General features: G+C 43.8%; 1 protein-coding gene across 1 annotated transcript in view; it reads left to right on the top strand.

Annotated features, from left to right (window-relative positions):
• LOC140468068 (uncharacterized) overlaps positions 1-25369 on the top strand; it is an 83936-nt gene that overhangs the window by 43036 nt on the left and 15531 nt on the right. Inside the window, exons 13-19 of the mRNA XM_072564254.1 lie at positions 1296-1424; positions 5187-5324; positions 8071-8195; positions 13333-13558; positions 15522-15669; positions 18961-19130; positions 20068-20248. Of these exons, the coding sequence (XP_072420355.1) occupies positions 1296-1424; positions 5187-5324; positions 8071-8195; positions 13333-13558; positions 15522-15669; positions 18961-19130; positions 20068-20248 (1117 nt within the window). The remainder of the gene's footprint in view (positions 1-1295; positions 1425-5186; positions 5325-8070; positions 8196-13332; positions 13559-15521; positions 15670-18960; positions 19131-20067; positions 20249-25369) is intronic.

Raw genomic sequence — 25369 nt, 5'->3', positions numbered from 1 at the left:
AACCAAGATTGACATTATTCTTTAATGGGGCATGGGCACCATTGGTAAGGTTGGCATTTGTTTACCATCCCTAATTGCTCTTAAACTGACAGTTTCCAAGCCAAGTCAACCATGTTACAGTGGATCTGGAGTCACGTCTAGGCCAGACTGCGTGAGGATGCCGGGTCTCCTTCCACGAAGGAACAAGATGAGTTTTTACAAGGATCGATGATAGGTTCATGGTCACCATTAGTAAGACTAGTTTTCAATTGCATATTTTATTACTGTAATTGATTTGAAGTCCATTAGCTACAGTAGTTGGATTTTAATCTATGTCTCCAAAGCATTCAGTAGAGCCTCTGGGTGACTAGTCCAATGCATCAAGACCACCATCTCCCCCAAACTGCTCACAAAATAACTCTGACTGCAGGTTGGCATTCCACTGAAGTACTGAGGGAGTGCCACATTGTCAAAGCTGTTGTCTCTTTGATATGCCATTAAAATGGCAATACTCTGACTTCCTGTATCTAGCTTGAGAATGAATATTTAAATACTTTGGTCAGTATGTGTGTTGTGAGGCATGGAATAAAATGTGAGCAATCCCAAAACTGGATTTGTGGATTGTTTCCCCCAGTGGAAAAGAAAAAGCCCGGCGTTGTCTGAATAGAGAGACTTTGCATAATGATAAATAGTGAGGGTAAGAGGTGAGAAGCTGTTTCCATTGGTTAAAGAATCAGTAATAGTGTCAAGTTATTCAGCAGAACAAATGGGGAAGTTAAGAGAAATGTTTGTGCGCAATGAGTTATTTGGACAGGAAACCCTTCACCACAACCGGCTATTGAGTGAGACACTTCCACTTAGAGGAGAATTGGATAAGTGCTTGAGAAGTGAGCATATATCAAAGACATGAGAAAATGGAATTAACACAGTCAGATCTGGTTGAAGAGCTACCTGCGGCATCTATGCAATGAACTGAATGGTCTCTTGCCATGCTGAACTTCTGCAGTTCAGAATCTGCCCTGCATACTTGTTGGCAACATTTTGTAGTAGTAAATGTGTGCAGTAGGGAGCAATTGGCAACCTCTCAGGATTTCTCCTTCTGTATGATTGTTTCTCAGCCCAGGTAACCTGGCAGTCTAAGGTGCTGGATTGGGGCTCAAGTCTATATGGAGGTGTGGTTTTGAATCCCGTCGCTACCACTTGTGCTGGTACTTTGTCAAGCTGAGCCTTTGTGAGGGTGAATTCTGTTCAAGTTGCATGCATGAAAATGTGTTCTGTTTTTTAAAAAAAAGTCTTCTCACATGTCTCCCTTTCAGGTGTTGTGGTATGGAACGGTGTCACTAATTCAATCAGTGGAGGACTCACTACCCTGGGTTCCAGTGCTAACTGATATGAAGAGACAAGCAGATACTACCTTCCCGACAATAAACCCAGAGAACAATCAGGTAAGGAAGGATTGAGCTAACTTCTGATAGGTGACAAGTAACATTCATACCACAAGCGTCAGGCAATGACATCTCCAACAAGAAAGTATCTAACCATCACTCCATGACATTGAATGGCATTACCATTACTGAAACCCTCTTTATCAACATCCTGGGGGTTACCATTGACCAGGAACTGACCTGGACTAGCCATATAAATCCTGTGGCTATATTAGTAGGCCAGAAGCAACAAACTTTGCGGAAATTGACTCACTTCTTGACTCCTCAAAGCTGTCCAGTATCTACACGGCACAAGTCAGAAAAATGAGGGAATGCTCCCCACTTGCCTGGAAGAGGTTTCATATCATCCAGGACAAAGTAGCCCAGGTGGTTTGGAAGCCCATGTGAGCTCTTCATCATCAATACACAGTGGCACAGTGTGTGTACCATGTACAAAATGCATTGTAACAACTCACCAAGCGTCCTTCAATAGCAGCTTAAAAACTACAATCTCCACTACCTAGAGGGACAAGGACAGAATGACAACAGACCACTTGCACATTCCCCTCCAAGCTACACACCATCCTGGTTTAGAAATGTAGAATCATATAACATGGAAACAGATCCTTCAGTCCAACCAGTCCACGTTAATCATGTCTCCATCTGAACTAGTCCCACCTGCCTCCACTTAGCCCACATCCCCCCCCCAAACTTCTCCTATTCATGAAGCTATCCAAATGTCTTTTAAATATTGTAACTGTATTTGCATTCACCACTTTCTCTAGAAGTTCATTCCACACACGAATTAGTCTCTATGTGAAAAAGTTGCCCCTCATGTCCTTTTAAAATCTTACCCCTCTGAGCTTAAAAAACACGCTCCCTAGTTTTGAACTCCCCCACTCTCTGGAAAAGACCCTTGTCATTCACCTTAACTATGCCCCTCATGATTTTGTAAACCTCAAGATCACCACTCAACCTCCTATTCTCCAGTGAAAAGAGTCCCAGTCCTTCCAGGCTATTTTTATATCTAAAACCATACATTCCTGGCAACATCCTGGTAAATCTTTTCTGAACTCTCTCCAGTTTAATAATATCCTTCCTATGACTGGGTGACCAGAACTGCACACAGTACTTCAGAAGAAGCCTCACCAACATCCTGTACAACCTCAACATGATGTCCCAACTCCTCTACTCAAACATCTGAGTAATGAAGGCAAGCATGCCAAACACCTTCTTAACCACCCTGTCTACCTGTGATGCAAATTTCAAAGAACTATGTAACTGGACTCCTAGGTCTCTCTGTTCTACAAAACTACTCCCCTACCATTGACTGTATAAGTCCTGCCCTTGTTTGTTTTACCGAAATACAATACCTCACATTTATCCAAATTAAATGCCATCTGCCACTCTTCACCTCATTGACCCAATTGATTAAGATCTTTTTGTAATGTTAGAAAGCCTTTTTCATTGTCCTCTACATCACCAGTTTTAGTGCCATCTACAAATTACTAACCATGCCTCATTCAAATCATTTATATAAATGACAAATGAAAGTGGTCCCAGTACCGATCCCTGTGGAACACTGCTAGACTAGGCCTCCAGTCCGAAAAACAACCCTCCACCATCACTCTCCTACCATAAAGTCAATTTTGTATCCAAATGATAATCTCACCCATGTGATCTAACTTTACTAATTAGTCTAGCCTGCAGAACTTGTCAAAGGCTTTACAAAAGCCCAATCAAACAACGTCTACTGCTCTGCCCTTATCAATCTTTTTGATTGCTTCATTAAAAAACTTCAATCAAGTTTGTGAGACATGATTTTCCTCACACAAAACCATGCTGACCATCCCAAATCCAATTTATTGTCATTCCCTCATTGTTGCTGGGTTAAGATCCTGGACCTCCCTTTCCAACACCAAAGTGGGAGTGCCTACTCGCATGGCCTGCGGTAGTTCAGGAAGGCAGCTCACTATCACCTTCTCAAGGGAAATTAGGGATGGGAGTAAATGTTGGCCCAGTCACCAACACTGCATCCTGAGAATATTAAAAAGTTGTACAAGGAACTCATGTGAAAGTGGACAATTTCCCAGATGATTTACTGTCTATTTTGTTGAGAGTGGTGCCAATAGAGATAGTGGGTGCACTGGTAATCATTTTTCAAAAGTCTCTAGATTCTGGAACATTGTCTGCAGATTGAAGCGTTGTAAATGTAACCCCTTTGTTTCAGAGAACAATATGGGAGCTCGAGATCTGTGAGCCTGCCAACAGTAGTAGAGAAAGTACCACAGTCTGTTAGAAAGGATGTGAAAGTGGACAGCAGGAAATAATGGTCTGATTAGGCAAAGTCAACATGATTCATGAAGGGGAAATCACATTTTACAAAAATGTAGGAGTTTTGTTTTGAAGATGTTGCTTCATGTTATTCTAACAGAGTAGATAAAGTGAAAATAATGTTTGTGGTGTATTTGGACTTTCAAGTGGCTTTCTATTAGGTCACTTAGAGGAGGTCTGTAAACAAAGGTAAAATATAAGGGAGGGGGGTAATGACTAGCTGGGATTAGAGAATAGTTAACTGAAAGGAAACAGTGCAGGAATAAATAAATCCCAGATTGGCAGGCTGTGACCAGCAGGGGTCTGTAAAAGGGCCATATATCAATGTTTTGGATATGAAGACCAAATGTAATATTTCCAAGTTTGACAAGAATATAAGACTAGGTAGTGATGTGAGTTGTGAGGACTCCACAAACTGGCTTCAAAGGGATTTAGACAAGCTGACTGAGTGGGCAAGAACATGGCAAACTGAATATAATGTGGATAAGTGTGAGATTATCCACCTTGATCAGAAGAATGAAGGTAGACAGTATTTCTTAATTGTGAGAGATTGGGAAGTATTTAAGTGCAGACAGACAGGTGCGTCCTTGTATGTAAGTCACTGAAAGCTAACACAGGAACAGGAAGCAATTAGGACAATTATTGAATTGAATTAGCTTTATTGTCACATACACTGAATGAAAAGTTTATACATCACAACTTACAATACCAAATTAAGCACAGCTTCTTTAGTTACAAGATCTTAAAAAAATAGAGAAATAAAATGTCCAGCGTCGCAGAAATAAAAGTCCAGAACAGCAGGTCTTCCAACCCAGAACACACTGGCACCCAGCCTCCAGTTGCCCTGGCTTCAATTAGGAAGGCAAATGGTACATTAACCTCTATCACCAGAGGATTTGAGTTCAGGAATAAAGATGTGATGCTTCAATCTTGCTCCTGAAGAATTCCATGCAGTTTTTGTTCTTTGACCTGAGAAAGGATATCTGCGCATGGTGCAGGTATGATGGAGCTTCACCAGACTAATCCTGGGGTTAGATAGACTGACTTTTGAGGATACATTGAAGAAACTTCGATGCAGAAAGGATATTTCTCGAGAGCTAGGAGGCAAAGTCTCAGACTATTTACAGCAGAGTTGAGGAGGAATTTCTTCTCTTAGAGGGTGGTAAAATTTGAAATTCTCTACCACAGAGGGTCTTGGAAACCTATTAATTCAGTATTTCCAAGACAGAGATTTGTAGATACTAATAACATTAAGGAATATGGCTTTGATATAGATGGTCAGCCATGATCTAGAGTAGCAGAGCTAATTCAAGGGGCTGAATGGCCTACTCTTATGCTTGTATACATTCTACTTCGCTTGTTAAATGTTCACATAAAGTTAGCCATAACTCCTCCTGTTTTTCCAGTGACCACTACAGCAAGACTGGTCCTTTCTGTTTTAAACTGCAGGTGACTGGCAACAGTAAATATTCTCCCCATGACACAGCAGGGCTTCTCTCCAATAAGGACTGCTACATTAATGTGTCTGAAAGTGCTTCGAATGTAAAAGCTCCTGGACTCAGTCATCTGGATGCTGTCCTCACAAAGGTAGGTGACCCCTCCAGCACTGTATACAAGATGTTTCAATGATGCATCTGTCAGAGTCAGAGTCATATAGCACAGAAACAGACCCTTCGGCCCAACCAGTCCATGTCAAATAGAATCCCAAACGAAACTAGCCCCACCTGCCTGCTCCTAGCCCATGTCCCTCCAACCTTTTCCTATTCATGTACTTATCCAAAAGTCTTTTAAACCTTGTAAGTGTGCCCCATTCACCACTTCCTAAGGAAGTTCATTCCAAACACGAACCACCCTCTGTGTAAAACAATTTTCCCCTCATGTCTTTTTAAAATCTCTCTCCTCTCACTTTAAAAATATGCCCCCTAGTCATGAAACCTCCCACCCTATGGAAAAGACAGCCCCATTAACCGCAGTCTTGCGGCACTGCAGCAACAGTTGCTTAAAACACTGGGTGAACCTGACAACAAATTCTCATTGGGGGTAGAAATCAGAGGCAAGTCAAACCCTAAATTATCACCTGTGGCTGTGGATACACTGAGTTAAATTAGGCTTTTAAGACTAAGAGTTTCTTTTGGTCAAGAAAGCATAGCACAGGATATGGAACAAATGCTGAGAAATACAGTTGAGATACGCACTAGACATGATCTACTAGAAAAGCCAACGGGTTCAAATGGGGATTCCTCCAATTTTGAAAGCTCCCACAAGTTTACGAACATGCACAAATTGAATCGATAATATACAACACCCACACACACATCACACACGCACACACCCACAACACACACAATACACCCACAAACACACACAACACACCCACAAACACCCACAACACCCCCACACACACATCACACACGCGCACACACAAACACATACACACATCACACCCACACAAACACACCTTCACACACACACCACACACACACACACACACACACACACACACATATCACACCCACACACACACACAAACACACCCTCACACACACACAAACACCCATAAACACACACATATCACACCCACACATCCACACAAACACACCCTCACAAACACAAACACACATACATCACACCCACATAAACACACCCTCACACGCACAAACAAACACACATAACACACATACATCACACCCACACAAACACACCGTCACAAACACAAACAACGCCCACACACACATCACACCTACACACGCACACACACACACACACACGCACATACACACACACACACACACACACATCACACCCACACACACAAACAAACACACTCACACACACATCACACCACACAAACACACCCACAAACACACACACATCACACCCACACAAACACACCCTCACACACGCGCACACACAAATGCACACACACATCACACACATATCACACAAACACATCACACCCACAAACTCACACACATTACACCCATACACACACACACACACAGCTTCTGAGGTTATCTTGAAGGACTCTCCTTCTAAACGACTCACTTCTGAGGAACTGTGACCCTCAGGGTAAGTTACTAATCTCTCTCTAATGAGAGAGCAGCCCTATGGTCCCTGGAGACTGTGGCAACCTTCAAAAAAACACAAGAAATTCCGAATTTTGCATTGGTTTGGGAACATTAATAGTTACATCCTTTCCTATGTCAGATAGGTAGAAATGTTTATGGTTTTTCTAACTCACCATGGGAAAGCCAAGATCAGTCGCACAGTGGGGAGAAAAGAATCATGCACTTATAAAGTACATTTCACAACTGCAAACTTATAGAGTTAAAATCTCAAATCACTTTACAACAAATGAAGAGGGGCAGATCTTTTCCACAGAGGGTGGTTCATGTGTAGAATCAACTTCCTGAGGAAGTGGTGGGTGTAGGCACAATTACAATGTTTAAAAGACATTTGGATAAGTGCACAAATAGGAAAGGAATTGGAGGGATTGTGCCAGGAGCAGGCAGATGGGACTGGTTTAGTTTGGGATTGTGTTCAGCGTGGACTGTTGGGACCAAAGGTCTGTTTCCATGCTGTATGACTGTATGTAGTTGGAAGCAATAGCCTCTTGGTATTGTTGCTAGTCTGTTCAAGCAGAGACCCAGGTGATATCTGGGGACCTGGATTCAAATCATGCTACAGTGGATGGTGGTTGAATTCACTAACAATCAGGGGACTGTAACAATGATGACCCATGAAACCTATCTGATTTAGGAAAGAAATTTGCCATCCTTACCTGGTCTGGCCTACATGTGACTCCAGACCCACAGCAATGTGGTTGACTCTTAACTGCCCTATGGGCAATAAATGCTGGCCTAGCTAGTGACATCCACATTCTATGAATGAATAAAAAAGATACCATAGTAACGTAGCAAACACTGCAGTTATTTTCTGCACAGCAAGCTCCTACATACACAGATAGCAAACAGATATTCCTTTATGATGATTTTGGTTGAAAGATGAATACTGACCAGGACACAAGAGAATCCTCCAGCTTTTCTTTGATATACTGCCGTGTGATCTTTAACACGAGAAGGAATGTGGGGATCCCCTGACATTGCAGCACTCCACCAGCACTGCACTGGTTTCTTAACTTAGATTTCATGTTTCCAAAGTGGATTTTGAACTCAATACAACACTCTGAGTTAGATCACTGAGCTGCGATGGAAGGCAGAGGAGAAGAGCCAACTTCTCAATTTGTAGCCTGTGTACTGTTTCGTTAATTAGTGTGTGTGTAAGATACAGAGAAACATATTACACCATGAGCTATCTTCCCTGTCGTTTGCAGTACTGTGTTGACTGCCGGCTGGACTGGCACTGGGAGCAGTGTTTACAAGGAATCTTGTCAGAATCAACTCTCCCCCCAAATCCTTATCCAGTAGTAGCTTCCGAATTCATAAAGGCTTCCCTAAGGTAAGACATGAACTGGAAACAAAAACTGGGACTTCTCTTTTTGAGGACATATCCAAATTAGAATGATGAGGGCAGAACCAAAGATGTCGTTTATATGGACTTCAGTAAAACCTTTGACAAAGTTTCGCATGACAGACTAATTAGCAAATTTAGGTCACGGGGGGTGCAGGGAGAGCTTGCCTATTGGATACAAAATTAGCTTGAAGGGAGGAAACAGAGGGTTGTGGAGGGTTGTTTTTTGGTCTGGAAGCCTATGATCAGTTGTGTTCCACAGGGATCAGTACTAGGTCCACTTTTGTTTGTGATTTATATAAACGATTTGGATGAGAATTTAGGAGGCATGGTTAGTAAGTTTGCAGACAACACCAGAATTGGTGGTATCGTTGACAGTGAAGAAGGTTATCTAAAGTTACAAAGGGATCCTGATCGTTGGGCCAGTGGGCTGAGAAGTGGCAGATGGAGTTTAATTTGGATAAATGCAAAATATTGCATTTCGGTAAAACAAGCAAGTTTAGGACTTACACAGTTAATGATAGGACCTGGGGAGGGTTGTTGAACAGAGACCTGTGGTTTCAGATGCAGAGTAAAAAGAAATGTGGTGCTGGAAAAGCACAGCCGGTCAGGCAGTATCTAAGGAGCCGGAGAGTCGACATTTTGAGGATAAGCTCTTCATCAAAAATGCTTATTCTCGAAACGTCGACTCTCCTGCTCCTTGGATGGTGCCTGACCAGCTGAGCTTTTCCAGCACCACACTTTTGGACTCTGATCGCCAGCATCTGCAATTCTCACTTTCTCTTCATTTCAGATACATAGTTCTTTGAAAGGTGCATCACAGATAGACAGGATGGTTCAGAAGGCATTTAGCATGTTTGTCTTCATTCTCAGACCATTGAGTATAGGAGTTGGAATCCAAGGAGCAGAAGAATCTACGTTTCGGGCACAAGTCCTTTATCAGGAATGAGGCTTGTGGGCCGGGGGCTGAGAGATATATGGGAGGGGGTGTGGGACTGGGGGTAAGGTAGCTGGGAATGTGATAGGTAGATGAAGGGTGGGGTTGAAAGGGTCCCGAGACGGAAGGTGAGGCGTTATTCTCCAGGCGTTGGGTGGTTAGAGTTTGGCGATGGAGGAGGCCCAGGACTTGCATGTCCTTGGTGGAGTGGGTGGAGGAGTTCAAGTGTTCCCCTACCCCCACCTTATCCCAGTCCCAAGCCTCCAACTCGGCGCTGCCCTCATGACCTGTCCTACCTGTCCATCTTCCTTCCCACCTATCTGCTCCACCCTCCTTTCCAACCTATCACTTCCACCCCCACCTTCATCAACCTATCACATTCCCAGCTACCTTTCCTCCAGCCCCACCCCCTCTCTCCCATATATCTCTCAGCCCCCCTGCCCACAAGCCCCATTCCTGATGAAGGGCTTATGCCCGAAACATCAATTCTCCTGCTCCTCAGACGCTGCCTGACCTGCTGTGCTTCTCCAACACCACACTCTCGACTCTGATCTCCAGCATCTGCAGTCCTCACTTTCTCCGAGAGGATTTGGGATGTCATGTTGAAGTTGTACATGATGCTAGTGAGGCCACTTTTGGGGTACCATGTACAGTTCTGGTCGCCCTTCTATAGGAAGGATATTGTTAAATTGGAGAGAGTTCAGAAACATTTACCAGAATGTGACCAGGACTGGAGAGTTTGACTTATAAGGAGAGGCTGGATAGGCTGGGCCTTTTATCACATGTGCATAAGAGGTTGATAACCTTGGAGAGGTCATGAGGGGCATAAATAAGATGAATAGCAAAGGTCTTTTCCCTAGGATGGGGGAGTTCAAAACTAAGGGGCATATGTTTTAAGGTGAGAGGGGAAAGATTTAAAAGGAACCTGAGGGGCAACCTTTACACATGCGTTTAATTCTGTGTATTTAGTTTTTGGCTGGCAAAATTCTTGAAGAAACCCATTTGGATGCCCTGTAGAAATTAAACATTAGCATGTTAAAATTAAGGAGGTACATCAGGCATTAGAAAGAGCGGGAAAACAGTAGAATTTACTTTTCTAATTTTAGGTCACTGATGGCATGTGTGAAAAGGTTGGTGTTTGGAATAACTCTGTCATGGCTCAGTACTTTTTAACCTGTTACCTAGTGTTGAAATCCATTCGGGTCTCCCCTGTTCCATTTCTAAGGGTCACTGATAATGTGAGTGTCAACCACTTCAGTCTAGCTCCGAGACTCCCTAGGAATTAACAGTCCTGAAACCATTCAATTGTTAAGATGCCGAAGGAGGCGGTTCGATTCATCGCGCCTAAACCAATTCTCCGAGCATTTTAACTTTGTGCCAAGCTCCTGCCTTTCTCTATAACCCTGCATGATGGTCCCATCTAAATAAACATCCAGTTCCAACTTCAATGTGTCGACTCAACTTATATCCACCATATTTCCAGGCAAGTCCATTTCAATGCAAAAACACTTTCTGTGTGGAAAAGCTTTCTCTCACCTCACACTTTCTTCTATTGCAAAACACCTTAAAATGATGCTGTCTGGTTCTCAACCAGATAGGATAGGAACAGTCTACTTTGCCTCAAGCTCTCATGATCTTAAAATCTGTAATCAAGTCTCCCCTGAGTCTTCTCCTCTCCATTGAAAACATAGAACATAGAAAAGTATAGCACACAACAGGCCCTTTGGCCCACGATGCTGTGCCAAGATTTAATCCTAATGTAAAATATAGTCATTTAACCTACACACCCCTCAACTCACTGCTATCCATGTGCATGTCCAGCAGTCGCTTAAATGTCCCCAATGACTCTGCTTCCACCGCCACAGCTGGCAACACATTCATGCATTCACAACTCTCTGTGTAAAGAACCTATCTCTGACGTTTCTTTTATACCTTTCTCCTTATATCTTCAAACTATGACTTCTCGTACAGTCAGTCCTGCCCTGGGGAAAAGTCTCTGGCTATTGACCCTATCTATTCCTCTCATTATTTTGTACACCTCGATCAGGTCTCCTCTCTTCCCCCTTCTCTCCAGAGAGAAAAGTCCAGACTTATTCAACCTTTCTTCATAAGGCAAGCCCTCCTGTCCAGGCAGCATCCTGGTAAACCTTCTTTGCACCCTCTCCAAAGCCTCTGTATCTTTCCTATAGTAGGGCGACCAGAACTGGACACAATATTCCAAGTGTGGTCTCACCAGGGACTTGTAGAGCTGCAGCAAAACCTCGCGGCTCTTAAACCCGAACCCCCTGTTAATGAAAGCCAAACAGTAACAACTTCTCCAATCTCTCTGTATAACTGAAGCCTCTCATTTCAGGAACCATTCTCATAAATTTCTTCTGCACTCTCTCCAATGCAATTGCGTTTAAGTAGGCAGAGAGGACAGAGTAGGGTGATCAGCCATGACCATATTGAATGGAGGAGCAGGTTCAGAGGGCCGAATGGCCTACCCCTGCTGATTTGTTTGGTCTCTATCTACGTTTCGAAGAGTTACTGACTTCTTCCTTAAGTGCGGTGCCCAGAACTGTACACAATATTCCAGCAGAAGTCTATCTAGCGTCCTAAGTTCAGTGTATGTTCTGTCCTCTTGTACTCCAGGCCTCAATTAAAGGGTAAAGTCATCATAGTCTCACACTTTCATTAGAGAGAGATAATTGGTGGTGAGTTTCACCGGACCTGAGGGGAGGAATGAGATTTAAAAGACAAGACCTTCATGGTGACCTCAGCTGGTGCAGGAATCGAACCCACGCCGTCAGCATCTGTCTGCATTGCAAACCAGCTGTCTGGTTCTAATAGAGAGTCACTTTCTCCCCACTGATGCTGCCAGACCTGCTGAGTTTCACCAGCAATTTCTGTTTTTGGTTCAGCAAACTGAGTTGATCGACTCCTGTCAAAGGCGATTGCCAGTACCTCTGCAGTTTCCAATCTCATGCATCTCATCCAGCCCCAGTGCCTTGTCACCTTTAAGTATCGGAGCTTTATCACCTCCTTAAGCACTTTTAGTGCAGAGTTTTCTTCCTTTGTCACCATGGTCTTGGCAGCATCTGCCTTATTCATTTCACAAGAGTGAGGGAAGTGGAAGAAATAACAGACCTTGTATTTGTGTAGCACCTTTTCTCAATGCCGTGATGTTCCAAATCATCTTGCAGGAATCACTTTGTAGTTTGGTGTTGGTTAAGGGATAAACACTGACTGACACTGGATAGAACTCATCTGCCCTTCTTTGAATTATGCCACAGGACCCTTACATAGATTTGAGAGGCAACAGATCTTGGTTTAGAGTTTCATTCTGAAGACAGTACAGTGCACCCTCAGAAACATGACTGAGCCAAATTTTCTAAACAAATTTATAGTGAAGATATCCCAAGCATAACTGAAGATTTTCCAAGCATTTTTGAGAGGAGACAGTTATGTAGTGGTAATGTGAGTTGTAATCTAGAGAACCAGATTAATGTTCTGTGGGGTAGGGATTTAAATCCCCTGGTGAAATTTGATGGTGCAATTTGAACTCAGTAAAAATTGGGAACTATGAAAGTGAACTTAATGACAACTGTACCAACTGCAACTAAAAGTAAATTCTATCTGGTTCACTCATGACTTGTAGAGAAGAGAATTTGTCATCCTTACCTGGGCTGGCCTACATGTGACTTCAGACCACATTAATGTGGTTAGCTTTCAACTGTCCTCTGCAATGGCCCTGGAAGTCACTCAATTCCAGGAAAATTAGGAATCTTAGAATCCCTACAGTGTGGAAGCAGGCCATTCAGCCCTCCAAAGACCATCCCACCCAGACATAACTCCCTATCCTATCCCTGTAACCCTAGTCCACTTAGTCTGCACATCCCTGGACACTATGGACAGTTTAGCATGGCCAATCCATCTAACCTGCACATCTTTGGGTGTTGGGAGGAAACCGGAGCACCCAGAGGAAACCCCCGCAGACACAGGGAGAACATGCAAACTCTGATAATAACCCAAGGGTGGAATCAAACCCAAGTCCTTGGTGCTGTGAGGCAGCAGTGTTAACCACTGTGTCACCAAATGATTGATAAATGCTGAACCAACCAATGATGCAAAGATCCTGTGAATAAAAGAGAAGCCACAGTATTGTTTATTTTTCTAACACTTTATTATCAACTCTTCTCCTAACAGGATGGACCTCTGGCAAAAGAAAGATGAGGAAATTATCCATCAGACACTTCAGTTAACATCTAAATTTATTGATTGTGGAAACTACATCTTTCAGGTCCCAGGTTTAGAAGTGTTTGGTTTGAAAAGTGCTCTATGTCCATTAAATCCAAACACATTTGAGACTGTGCTCGGGCTCATTACTTTGATGGGAAATAAGGACATCCCGCATCAGTATCAAAGCTTCAAGGTACAAGTTATTCCATCAGAAGGAGAAACCTCTCCTTATCATACTCCTAAATGATTGGCTTCTTCTCCTGACACTGTGAATCCATGTTTCAGATTCCTTAACCAGCAGAAACATCCTGATATACGCTATAAAACCTCTTCAGAATCATATACGTTTCCTTTTCCCAAACTCTAGAGAATATAGACTCAAATTGATGAGTCAAATGTTAGTGCATTGGGCCTTGAACCCAAAGAAGCATGTGCTTTCAAATCGGCTAAGCTGACTTCCTTAAACCTTCAAATGAAGTAATCCCAGAGAATCTCACACTTCACTTCCAATTATCTGAAGAATCAGAACAATACATCTTCTCTTGCGCCATGGCTAGGTGGTTTCTGCAATTACAGTTACATGAACTGCAGTAGTTTTTTTTCCCCCCAGATTTGTGTCTCCTTTAATCAACTTGGGTTTTATTCAGTTTATTCACCTCATCTAAGTTGACCACATGGTTTTGGGGTTGGATCTGACATCTATATATTGCTGTTCACTCGGCATTGCAATTTTGTGGACTCATTGGATTGTCAAATCATAGAATCCCTACAACAAGGACATTCGGCCCATTGATACACACCACCCCTCTGAAGATCTTCCCAGCCATACCCACCCACTCTGTCGCTGCAACCCTGCACTACCCATGGCTAATCCACCGAGCCTGCACATTCCTGGACACTATGGGCAATTTACCCATGGCCAGTCCACCTAACGTGTATGGACCTGAGTATTTTTCTCCTGTTCTACCACTGTACGTATAAACCAACTCATCTTGCTGACCTCCTTTAAGATGCTCCCTAAATATATCAACCATACTTTTGGTCATCTATCTTAATATCTTATCTTCATATCTCCTTATGTGTCTCGATGTGAAATATAGTTTGATAACAGTCCCATGAAGTGCCTTAGGCCATTTTCTCATGTTGAAGGTACTACATAAATGCAAGCTTTGTTGACGTTGATAGCGCATTGATAGAGTTTTCTGATGAACTAAAGCAAACCCCCTCTGGGCAACATGATGTGGCATCGTTGCTCTTAACCTTAGCTGTGAATAAGCTACTAAGGCCTGTGGGATAACTTGAATTTTTCTCTGGCATCTGATCATCCAAAAAGTCCTTCTGCGCTTTACTGATACAAATACAGAAAATACTGAGGAAACTCAGTAGGTCTGGCAGCATCTGTGGCAAGAGAAACAGAGTTAACATTTCAAATTCAAAATGTTTCTTCTTCGGAACTGAAGAAGGTTAGAAAATGGTGGTTTTCAGAGGAGGCATGAGGGGAACAGGTGGTGTGGAGGCCAAGTGCAAAAGGCAAAGTTTAAAATAAAACAAATAACTGCGGATGCTGGAAGACTGAAACAAAAACAGAAATTGCTGGAGGAAGTCAGCAGGTCTGGAAGCAACTGACAAAGTTCTGAAGAAGAGTCGAAAGAAGAGTGAGGGGTACAAATGGTATGGAGGCCCAGAGCAAAAGGCAAAATCTAAAATAAAATTAATAACTGCTGGATGCTAGAATTCTGAAACAAAAAAAAGATTTGCAATCTGGAGGCAACTGAAGAAGTTCTGATGAAGGGTCACTGGACTCTAAGCGTTTTTCTCTCTCCACAGATGTTGCCAGACCTGCAGAGTTTATCCAGCAATTTCTGCTTTTGTTTCAAAAGTCAAAGCCATTGTTAATTGCAGTGAAACAGAAATAGAGATGTAAAATGGATGCCAATTATAATATGAAAGGGAGAAAATGGATTCCCTCTGCAGAGAGCGAAAACAAAAGACCTAGAAAAGAGAGAAGGCCATTATGGAGTTGGAATGTAAGAAAAATGGGGGACTTACATCATGAGGTTAGGCTCTCATGTTATGGAATTCAAAATTTTGTTTCATATTTCCCGCATTGTCGTATTTTGCTATAATTTGTCCTTTACTTATGTCCAATCTCCCAGGTAGCAGCCAGCCTAGGGGTGAACTCTTCAGCAACCTGGTTTGGGTCATTAAGTCCATTCCTTGACATTTTGGAACTGACTGAATTCTACTACTTAAAAGGTCCTACAGGCTGTGACAGAGAAGCACTTCAGGCATGTGCTAAAATAGGTAAGGAACTTACACTGACAGATGAGGACTTGATGGCCATCTGATGATTTAGCAGATTAATGTCCCATTTATGTGTTAGACCATGATGTTCATACATCGTCTGTGCTGTAGCATTGATAATAGTGTCCTTAAGTATCCATGGGCAAGGACCAACTGAGGTTACCATGAAGGTCCTACTTTCTGGATCTCACCTCTCACCTGAGATATGTTGGCTTTCACTACCAGTCATCTCTGTAATGAGAGGACAGTTCCATGGTCCTTTGAGACGATAGTGATTTGAATTATATAACAGGCACCTCATTAAAGGGCAGGTTACAACTCACAGTCCTTTAAGGATTGGATACTGTGATGGGAGACACAATTCAAGAAGAGTTGAATGGCCTTCCTTATCCATGTAAATCTCATGATGCAGGATCAGTTCACTCAGTTAGCCTGGCTGCCAGTCTCCAGTTTCCTCATTTGCCCTCCCCCCACCTTGTCTCAGTCCCAACCCTCGAACTCAGCACCACCTTCCTAACCTGCAACCTTCTTCCTGACCTCTCTCCCCCACCCCCACTCCGGCCTATCGCCCTCACCTTTACCTCCTCCACCTATCGCATTTCCAATGCCCCTCCTCCAAGTCCCTCCTCCCTACCTTTTATCTTAGCCTGCTTGGCACACCTTCCTCATTCCTGAAGAAGGGCTTATGCCCGAAACGTCGATTCTCCTGCTCCTTGGATGCTGCCTGACCTGCTGCGCTTTTCCAGCAACACATTTTCAGCTCTGATCTCCAGCATCTGCAGTCCTCACTTCCTCCTGCCAGTTTGTAATGCAGAGTGACACCAATGGTGTGGGTTCAATTCCCGCATCAGCCAAGGTTACCATGAAAAAGTTTCTTTCTCAACCTCTCCCTTCACCACAGGTCTGGTGATCCTCATGTTAAACCACCACCAATCACTTCTCTCTAATAAGAGAGCACACTATGGTCTGGTAGGACAATGGTAATTTTACCATACACCCCTCGATGCTGAAATAAAGAGAAATGATTATAGACAACGTAACTGTACCAGGATTTGAATCAAATTTCTCTCAACTATTTTAACAAAGTTAATTCTGTGTAACAGCCCCCGCTTCCTCACTTAAAATAGCAGGGAGTAAAATTTTGCATGCTTGCCTTACAATGAGATCATTAACAGCAGCTGCTATCCTCTAATCAAACTTTACAAAAACTGTACACCCAGGATGCATTTCCCATTCATCACTTTATTTCTGTCTATCACATTTCAATTGACACTCTCAAGGCTTCTGAAAAAATGAAGAAGTAAATGGAAATCACTAGTCACCCGTAAACGTTACCAGAGTCACATCCTGCGAACTGACCAGTGCCCTGGGGTGGTGTGTTACAATACACTAAGAGTTCAAAAAATGTGGCAACATGCATTTTTAACTGCATTTGTAGTCTGGAGCTTTGGAAAGTGTTGGTAGAGGCTCCAACATTAGTGCCATCTCAAGACTGAGATGAGGATGAATTTCTTCTCTCAGAGGGTTGTGAGTCTTTGGAACTCCTTGTCATAAGGAGTCAGAGGCCTTGTGTATATTTAAGGCTGACATAGATAGATTCTTAAAAACAAAACAACTGCAGATGCTGAAATCCGAGGTAGACAGGCAAGAGGCTGGAAGAACACAGCAGGCCAGGCAGCATCAGAAGAAGTCGATGTTTCTTCAGGTCCTGATGAAGGATTACACTCGAACTATAGATAGATTCTTAGTCAATCACTGGCTATGGGGAAAGGTCAGGAAAGTGGATGTAAGGAATGTTGGATCAGCCGTGATCCTATTGAATAGCAAAGGAGGCTCGAGGGGCTCAAAGGCTCAATCCTGTTCCTATCCCTTATGGTCTGAAGGCTGACCTAAAATCACTCTTGCTCTCAATATCTGTCATTGGTGTGTGCTAGGCGAATTTACAAGTTAACACTTCAGCCTGGTTACCAAGTTATGAACACCTTATTTAGAGTCATAGAGACGTACAGCATGGAAATAGACCCTTCAGTCCAACCCATCCATGCCGATCAGATATCCCAACCCAATCTAGTCTCACCTGCCAGCACCCAGCCCATATCCCTCCAAACCCTTCCTATTCATATACCCATCCAGATGCCTCTTAAATGTTGCAATTGTATCAGCCTCCACCACTTCCTCTGGCAGCTCATTCCATACACGTCCCACCCTCTGTGTGAAAACATTGCCCCTTAGGTCTCTTTTATACCTTTTCCCTCTCACCCTAAACCTATGCCCTCTAGTTCTGGACTCCCCCACCCCAGGGAGAAGACTTTGTCTATTTATCCTATCCATGTCTCTCATAATTTTGTAAACCAAATTGTGGAGTCGACCTGAACATATTGGCCTAGAAACAGGAAGGGTACCCACATGATCTTAATAAACAATATCTACTTCAATACAATTAAGGTTGATGGCATTCACCTTCATTTTATTACCTGCCCAATTATGCAAAGCTTTCTCCTTATAAAACATAGTATTTTATGACATATTTCCAACAATGCCATGGAAAATTGGTTTAGAAATTCTAGTCATATGATACAATGATAATCACCAGTTCTGACAATCATTAGTGAATCCCTCTATGAATTTCGATAATAGAAAGCGTAAACTGAAAATGGGTTCCACAACATGTTCATTTTTCAGTTTCATAGAAGTCACACACTGGCAGCAAAGTTAAAAATCACACAACACCAGGTGATAGTCCAACAAGTTTAATTGGAAGCACTAGCTCTCGGAGCACTGCTCCTTCATCAGGTGGTCGTGGAGTATAAGATTGTAAGACACAGAATTTATAGCAAAAGTTTACAATGTCATGTAACTGAAACTATGTATTGAAAGATACCTTGATTGTTTGTTAAGTCTCCCATCTGTTCGAATGACCGTGGTGGATTCAGTTCTTTCATATGTAAATCATAACCTGGTGTTGTGTGATTTTTAACTTTGTAGACCCCAGTCCAACACCGGCATCTCCAAATCATGACTGGCGGCAAAGAAAGATGTTCAGCCAAGCCCTGATTTAAATTTTTAATGGGTTTTGTTTCTCACTGGGTATCCCAGATCTCGCTGCAGCTGAAACTTTTCCCAATGAATTCTTTGTGGATTTCTATTAATCTTCCACGGAAGCTATGGAGGAGATCCACTCCACACCCCCCCCACCCCCAGCCCACTGTGGGAAGTCCAGGATGTGGTGATCACCATCACTTGTGTTCGGAGATTCCTCGGATTTGACTTGACGTCACCATTTATTCCCAGTGCAGAGTCACCTGCAGGAATTGCAGCAGCAGTTGAAGGGAGCACTGACGTTTACAATGTGGCTTTCAGAGAGCCAGAGCTGGAGTGCTTCGGACATCCTGACCTACCCATCAGCATTCATCGAGGCTTTTGTGGGAAGTGCCGAGAATGGGCGCCCAATGTACTTGAAGGTAAACGGGTAAAAACGGGCCGTGTAACACAGGTTTCTTCCAGAAGACAAGAAAAAGGACTTAAATTTTACAACAAGTGCTACATTTCAAATATGTGCAGTTCTGGTTACCACGCAATAGGAAGAATGTGATTGCTATGGAGGGTGTGCAGAGGAGATTCACCAGCCGTTTGTCTGGGTTGGAGCAGTTTAGCGATGAAGAGAGACTAGATAGGCTCACACTGTATTCTTTAAAGCAGTGAAGGCTGAGAGGGGACCTGCTTAAAGTGTATAAGATGATGAGGAGCATGGACAGGGTGCATAGGAACCAACTGTCCCCCTTACTCAGTAACAAGGAGGCATAATTTTAGGATGAAAAGCAGGAGGTTACAAGGGGATTTGAGGAAATTTCCTTTGAGGAAGCTGCCTGGGAGGGTCATTGAGGCAGGAAACCTCACAACCTTTAGAAAAATACTTGGATGAGCGCTTAAAATGCCCTAACATTCAGGGCTGTGGGCCAAGTGCTGGAAAGGGCAACAAGTGTAGACTTAGTATAGTTTTTGGCCAAGTAGGCTCGATGGGCCGAAGGGCCTCATTAATACTATATAATTCAATGAGATGTATTTAATTGCCTGCAAAATGCTCTGGGATCACCTAAAGTCGTGAATGGTGCAATAGGAATGAAAATATTTTACATTTAAGTACCTTTGTGTGTTCCACCTCATCTTTGGTGCAGAGATCAGAATGGCCTGCCCAGTTCTCCGTCTGTTAATTTTAACGAGGATTTGTGGGGGTGACTGATTTTTGCTCCTGAACTCTTGAGATGCATCTCCCCATGTCTGTGCTGGGAACGCTCATTGGTGAAGTGGGTCAAAAGGAAAAAGTGAGGTGAGTCTCACTCTAAGCAAGTGAGGCCTTGGCTTGTATGGTATTGTCATTCCTTTTGTTTCCTTTTGAAGGTGCTTCTGTCCACTGCTGGCTTATCGTGGTGTTACCTCCCCATCGTGAAATATTTTGTGCTGTACTATTTTGAGGATCGAGAGGAAAGCTGGAGGTCCTATCCCCAGCACGAGCCCGTTGCCATTTACCAAAACGTTTTCCTATCCAGGGATGCTGCAGCATTTCACTGCCAGAGAGTCGGTGAGTCGCTGGGAAAAGCCACTAACCTGTCTCTCACCAAGGCTGAGAAAAGCAGAGAATTAAGTGTGAACTCTAGCTTGGCTTGACAGCGCACTTTGCTCTGCGTCACAAGATCCTGAGTTCAAGATGTTCCAGGGCTTAGAGTCAGAGAGATGTACAGCATAGAAACAGACCCTTCAGTCCAACCCGTCCATGCCGACCAGATATCCCAACCCAATCTAGTCCCACCTGCCAGCACCCGGCCCATATCCCTCCAAACCCTTCCTATTCATATACCCACCCAAATGCCTTTTAAATGTTGCAATTGTACCAGCCTCCACCACTTCCTCTGGCAGCTCATTCCATACACGCACCACCCTCTGTGTGAAATAATTGCTCCTTAGGTCTCTTTTATATCTTTCCCCTCTCACACCTAAATCTATGCCCTCTCGTTCTGGACTCCCTGACCCCAGGGAAAAGACTTTGCCTATTTACCCTATCCATGCCTCCCATAATTTTGTAAACCTCTATAAAGTCACCCCTCAGCCTCCGACGCTCCAGGGAAAACAGCCCCAGCCTGTTCAGCGTCTTCCTATAGCTCAAATTCTGCAACATTTATTGAACAAAGAAATCCAATCTGATACTTCCCGGTAGTGCTGGTGTGCTGCACTTGTGGAGGTGCTGTCCTGGGATGAAATGTTAAACTGAGGTCCCACGCAGGAGGTCTTGAGGCAAAGGGAATGGCGTCCCTACCTCAGAGTTCGGAAGGTCTGATTTTGGGGTGTTGCTCTTATTGGACACTAAAAGAATATTCATAACATGACCAAACGTATTGACGTCCAGCTTGCAAATCTTTCCAACACACACCAGCAACAGGTGATAAGAGTGAGAGCATCTCATAGGAAAAAGTTAGGACTGCAAATGCTTGAGATTAGAGTTGAGAGTGTGGTGCTGGAAAAGCACAGCAGGTCAGGCAGCATCTGAGGAGCAGGAGAATCGACGTTTCGGGCATAAGCCTTTCATCATCATTCCTGATGAGGGGCTTATGCCCGAACCGTCGATTCTTCTGCCCCTCGGATGCTGCCTGACCTGCTGTGCATTTTCAGCACCACACTCTGTGAGAATCTCATGGTCACCCACACTTTTGGTGTGGAATCGCACCCCTAAAGCTATACCCTGAAGCTTCAGACTGTGTTCCAGGAGAAACCCGCCATGGAAACAGAATTAAGCATGTGCTTTATCTGTCTCAAGTGTGTCTATACATGGGAGAAATCTTCTAAATCTAAGTCATCTCCTTGTTAAAGATCTCAAGGCTCACTCATGTCCTTTAGGGATGGAAATCTGCCATCCCTACCCGATCTAGCCTACAGGTGACTCCACAGCTATAGCAATGTGGTGGCTCTAAACTACCCCTTGTAAGGAAGTGATGGCTTAGTGGTATTATCGTTAGGTTATTATCCAGAAACGCAGCTAATGTTCTGGGGACCTGGGTTCAAATCCCGCCATAGCAGATGGTGGAATTTGAATTCAAAAGAAGAAAATCTGAAATTAAGAATCTACTGATGACCATGAAACCATTGCCAGTTGTCAGTAAGACCCATATGGTTCACTTAAAACCGCCATCCTTACCTGGTCTAGCCCACATGTGACTCCAGACTCATAGCAACGTGGTTGAGTCTCAGCTGCCCTCTGAAATGGCCGGCAAGCCACTTGGTTCAAGGGCAGCTGGGGGCGATGGTAGAGGAATTGAGTTTCGGAACCATGAGACCATGCTGCAGCTGTACAAATCTCTGGTGCGGCCACATTTGGAGTATTGCGTACAGCTCTGGTCACTACATTATAGGAAGGATGTGGAAGCTTTGGAAATAGTTCAGAGGAGATTTATTAGGATGTTGCCTGGTATGGAGGGAAGATCTTACGAGGAATGGTTGAGGGACTTTATGCTGTTTTTGTTAGAGAGAAGGTTGAGAGGTGACTTAATTGAAATGTATCAGATAATCAGAGAGTTAGATAGATTGGACAGTGAGAGTCTATTTCCTTGAATGGCAATGGCTACCACAAGGGGACATAGCTTTAAATTGAGGGGTGATAGATATAGGAGAGATATCAGAGGTAGTTTCTTTACTCAAAGAGTAGCAGGGATGTGAAATGCAACAGTAATAGACTCGCCAATTTTAAGGTCATTGGATAGGCATATGGATGAGAATGGAATAGTGTCGGTTAGATGGGCTTCAGATTGGTTCCACAGGTCGGTGCAACATCGAGGGCCAAAGGGCCTGGACTGTGCTGTAATGTTCTATGTTCTGACCAGCCAGAGATGTCCATGTCCTGTGAGTGAATAAAAACAAAATAGTTGAACAAGCCACTCAGTTCAAGGGCAATTAGGGATGGGCAACATTTTGGTGGCCTTGCCAGTAACATCTACATCCCGTAAAAGATTAAACTAAGGAAAACGTCTATTCTGTCTGCAGCATTAAAGTTCTATTTTCAAACAAATTAAAGGTAAATTTGTCCAGAACTGGAAGATAAAAGTGAAGGAGCTTTGTGGTATCTCCAGAGTCACTGACATGCCACCCTGGTACAGACACAATTTTGCTCATCGATGGATTTACATATAAGTACCATTATTATTATATATAGATATAAGTTCTGCAATTTCACATGATGTGTGCAGCACAGAAACAATCTATTTGGCTCAACTATTCTCTATCTGTGTGACTGTCCCACACAAGCCTTCTCCCTTCCATTCCTCACCCTACCTGAAGGACACTTTATTATTTTCCCTATATTCTCCTTACTTGTGTCTATGCTGTTCACTTCATCTTGTGCCTACAGCAGGGAGTTCCACATTCTAACCAGTCCCTGGGTAAAGAACCTTTTGGTTGGAGGTGGGAGGCTGCAGAAAAGGTTCATGAGAGTTGTTCCAGGGACTGGGAGCTTCAGTTGAGAAGGTGTATCAGAGGAGTTAGATCTGTTTTTCCTGGGAGAGGTGAAGGCTGAGAGAAGTTTTTTTAGAGCTATTCAAAAAGGGGTCTGGGCAGGCTAGATAGGAAAACAACTGCTCCCAGCTGCACGAGGATTGAGAATAAGCAGGCACCAATTTCAGGTCATTATCAAAAGAAGCAATGGCGACACATAGACCATCTTAGATTTAGATCATAGAATCCCTGCAGTGTGGAAACAGGCCATTTGGCCCAACAAATCAACACTGACCCTCTGAAGAGGGTCTCCATTCCCCTACCCTATTACTCTACATTTTCCCTAACTAACGTACCTGCCTACACATCCCGAAACAATTTAGCATGGCCAATTCACCTAGCCTGCACATCTTTGGACTGTGGGAGGAAAACTGGAGCACCTGGGGGAAACCCACGCAGACCCGGGGAGAATGTGTAAACTCCACACAGGCAGTCGCCCAAGGCTGGATTTGAACCTGGGTCCCTGGCACTGTGAGGCAGTAGTGCTAACCACTGAGCCATCATGCCACCATTTAAGACAGCCATTTAAACTGTTTGGTGGAGACCTCTTTTCTGTACCATTCCGTCTGCCCAATCTCTGTCTCATCCCCATTCTGTCACAGACAAAGCAAATAGCCCAGTGAAGATAAGGTGGATAGTGAGAGTTGTGGAGATATTGCTGTATTTACATCAAAGTTGCTTCAGATGGAAAGCAACTCTCTTGTCACCCCGTGACATAGCTCGTGACATCACAAAGCTGTATTTGCACAGCCCTCCCTTTCAATAACCTCAAACTTAAACAAGATGCAATTCAACTGAACTGCAATGTACACTAAAGCTAGGTATAAAAGCTTTCCTACTCCACTAAACGTATAGAATAATGTAGCTTGCTTTTTTGCACAGAGGTGATTTTTCATTTTGGGGAGAAAAAGAGACGTCCGAGTACTTAGTGATAGCGATTGGGTCAATAACAGTGATAATCAAGTCAATTGATGGAGAATGCTTCAAAAAGCAGTGATCCTTTTCCACTGGCCCTGGTTGTTCTGGATCTTGCCCCATGGGTAAAGAAGGAGACTGTCGAATGGCTGATGTCTCGTATCGAGGGGCTAAAATCGACAGGTGGGGCTGAGCTGAAGGTCAAGATGGTCGATCAGTCGGATAGCAAAGGTGTGGTCTTGCTGATTGGATCCACCTTGGACAGGCTGCTGCGCGGAGCGGAGGAGGCAGCGTTGATGAAGGTCTACGGCGACGGGAACTTCAAGCCGTTCAAGTACAGCGACAGGCAGAACTTCCGGGAACCAGAGGCCCAGCTGCTCACCACAGCGGAGATGCTGTACATCATCAAGTTTATGCTGGACAACCTGCGGGCAAATGACGAGCAGTACGTACCTGGCCAGCCCAACACCAAACTCTCCCCCGGTAAACCCATCATCCCAGAGCTGTGGGGTGCCAAAATTCTCACCAAAATGTACCCAATGCACAATCGAGAAGAACTGGAAAACCTGAAAGAACAGTGGAAGAAGCACTCTTACCTCATCAGCCAGCCGGTTCAAGCTCTGAGAAACTACTTTGGCGAATCGGTCGCCTTGTACTTTGGTTTCCTCGGCTACTTCACATGGGGCCTCGCGTTTCGGACTCTTTTGGAGCTCTTCTTCTACGTGACCAATCTGAAGGAGTCTGGTGGGTGTGTTATTTGTGCCCTCTACAATATTATTTGGTCCACCGTGTTCCTCGAGGGATGGAAACGTCGTAGTGCAGAGCTGACGTTTAAGTGGGGGACCCTCCGGCAGATGGAAGGCTTCGAGCAGGTCAGGGCTGGCTTCGAGGAGAAGGTAGGCCTGCACCAGGCCACTGTTGTCAAGGAAACTTCGATACTCAGTCAGCAACGCAACATGAACATATTGATCAAGTCGATGCCATTCTTAATTGGCTGCTTGACCATCACTTCCTTACTCATAACGACATACCTAGACATGGACCGAAAGGCTCAAGAACATGACCTGCAGGAGCAATCAGTCCAGAGCTTGCTGTTGAGCTACGCCCCTATACTTGCATACAGTGCCATTGTGGAGGCGTTAAACAAGGTGTACCTTATTTTAGCCAAAGCCTTGACAGAAAGGGAGAACCATCGCTTAGCTTCCACCCATGAAAGCTACTTGTTGGCCAAGGTCCTTATCTTCTACCT

This window comes from Chiloscyllium punctatum, chromosome 46 (assembly GCF_047496795.1).
Source record: "Chiloscyllium punctatum isolate Juve2018m chromosome 46, sChiPun1.3, whole genome shotgun sequence".
NCBI classification, from domain to species: domain Eukaryota; kingdom Metazoa; phylum Chordata; class Chondrichthyes; order Orectolobiformes; family Hemiscylliidae; genus Chiloscyllium; species Chiloscyllium punctatum.
The sequence above is the reverse complement of the archived record's forward strand: the minus strand, read 5'-3'. Positions and strand labels throughout refer to the sequence as shown.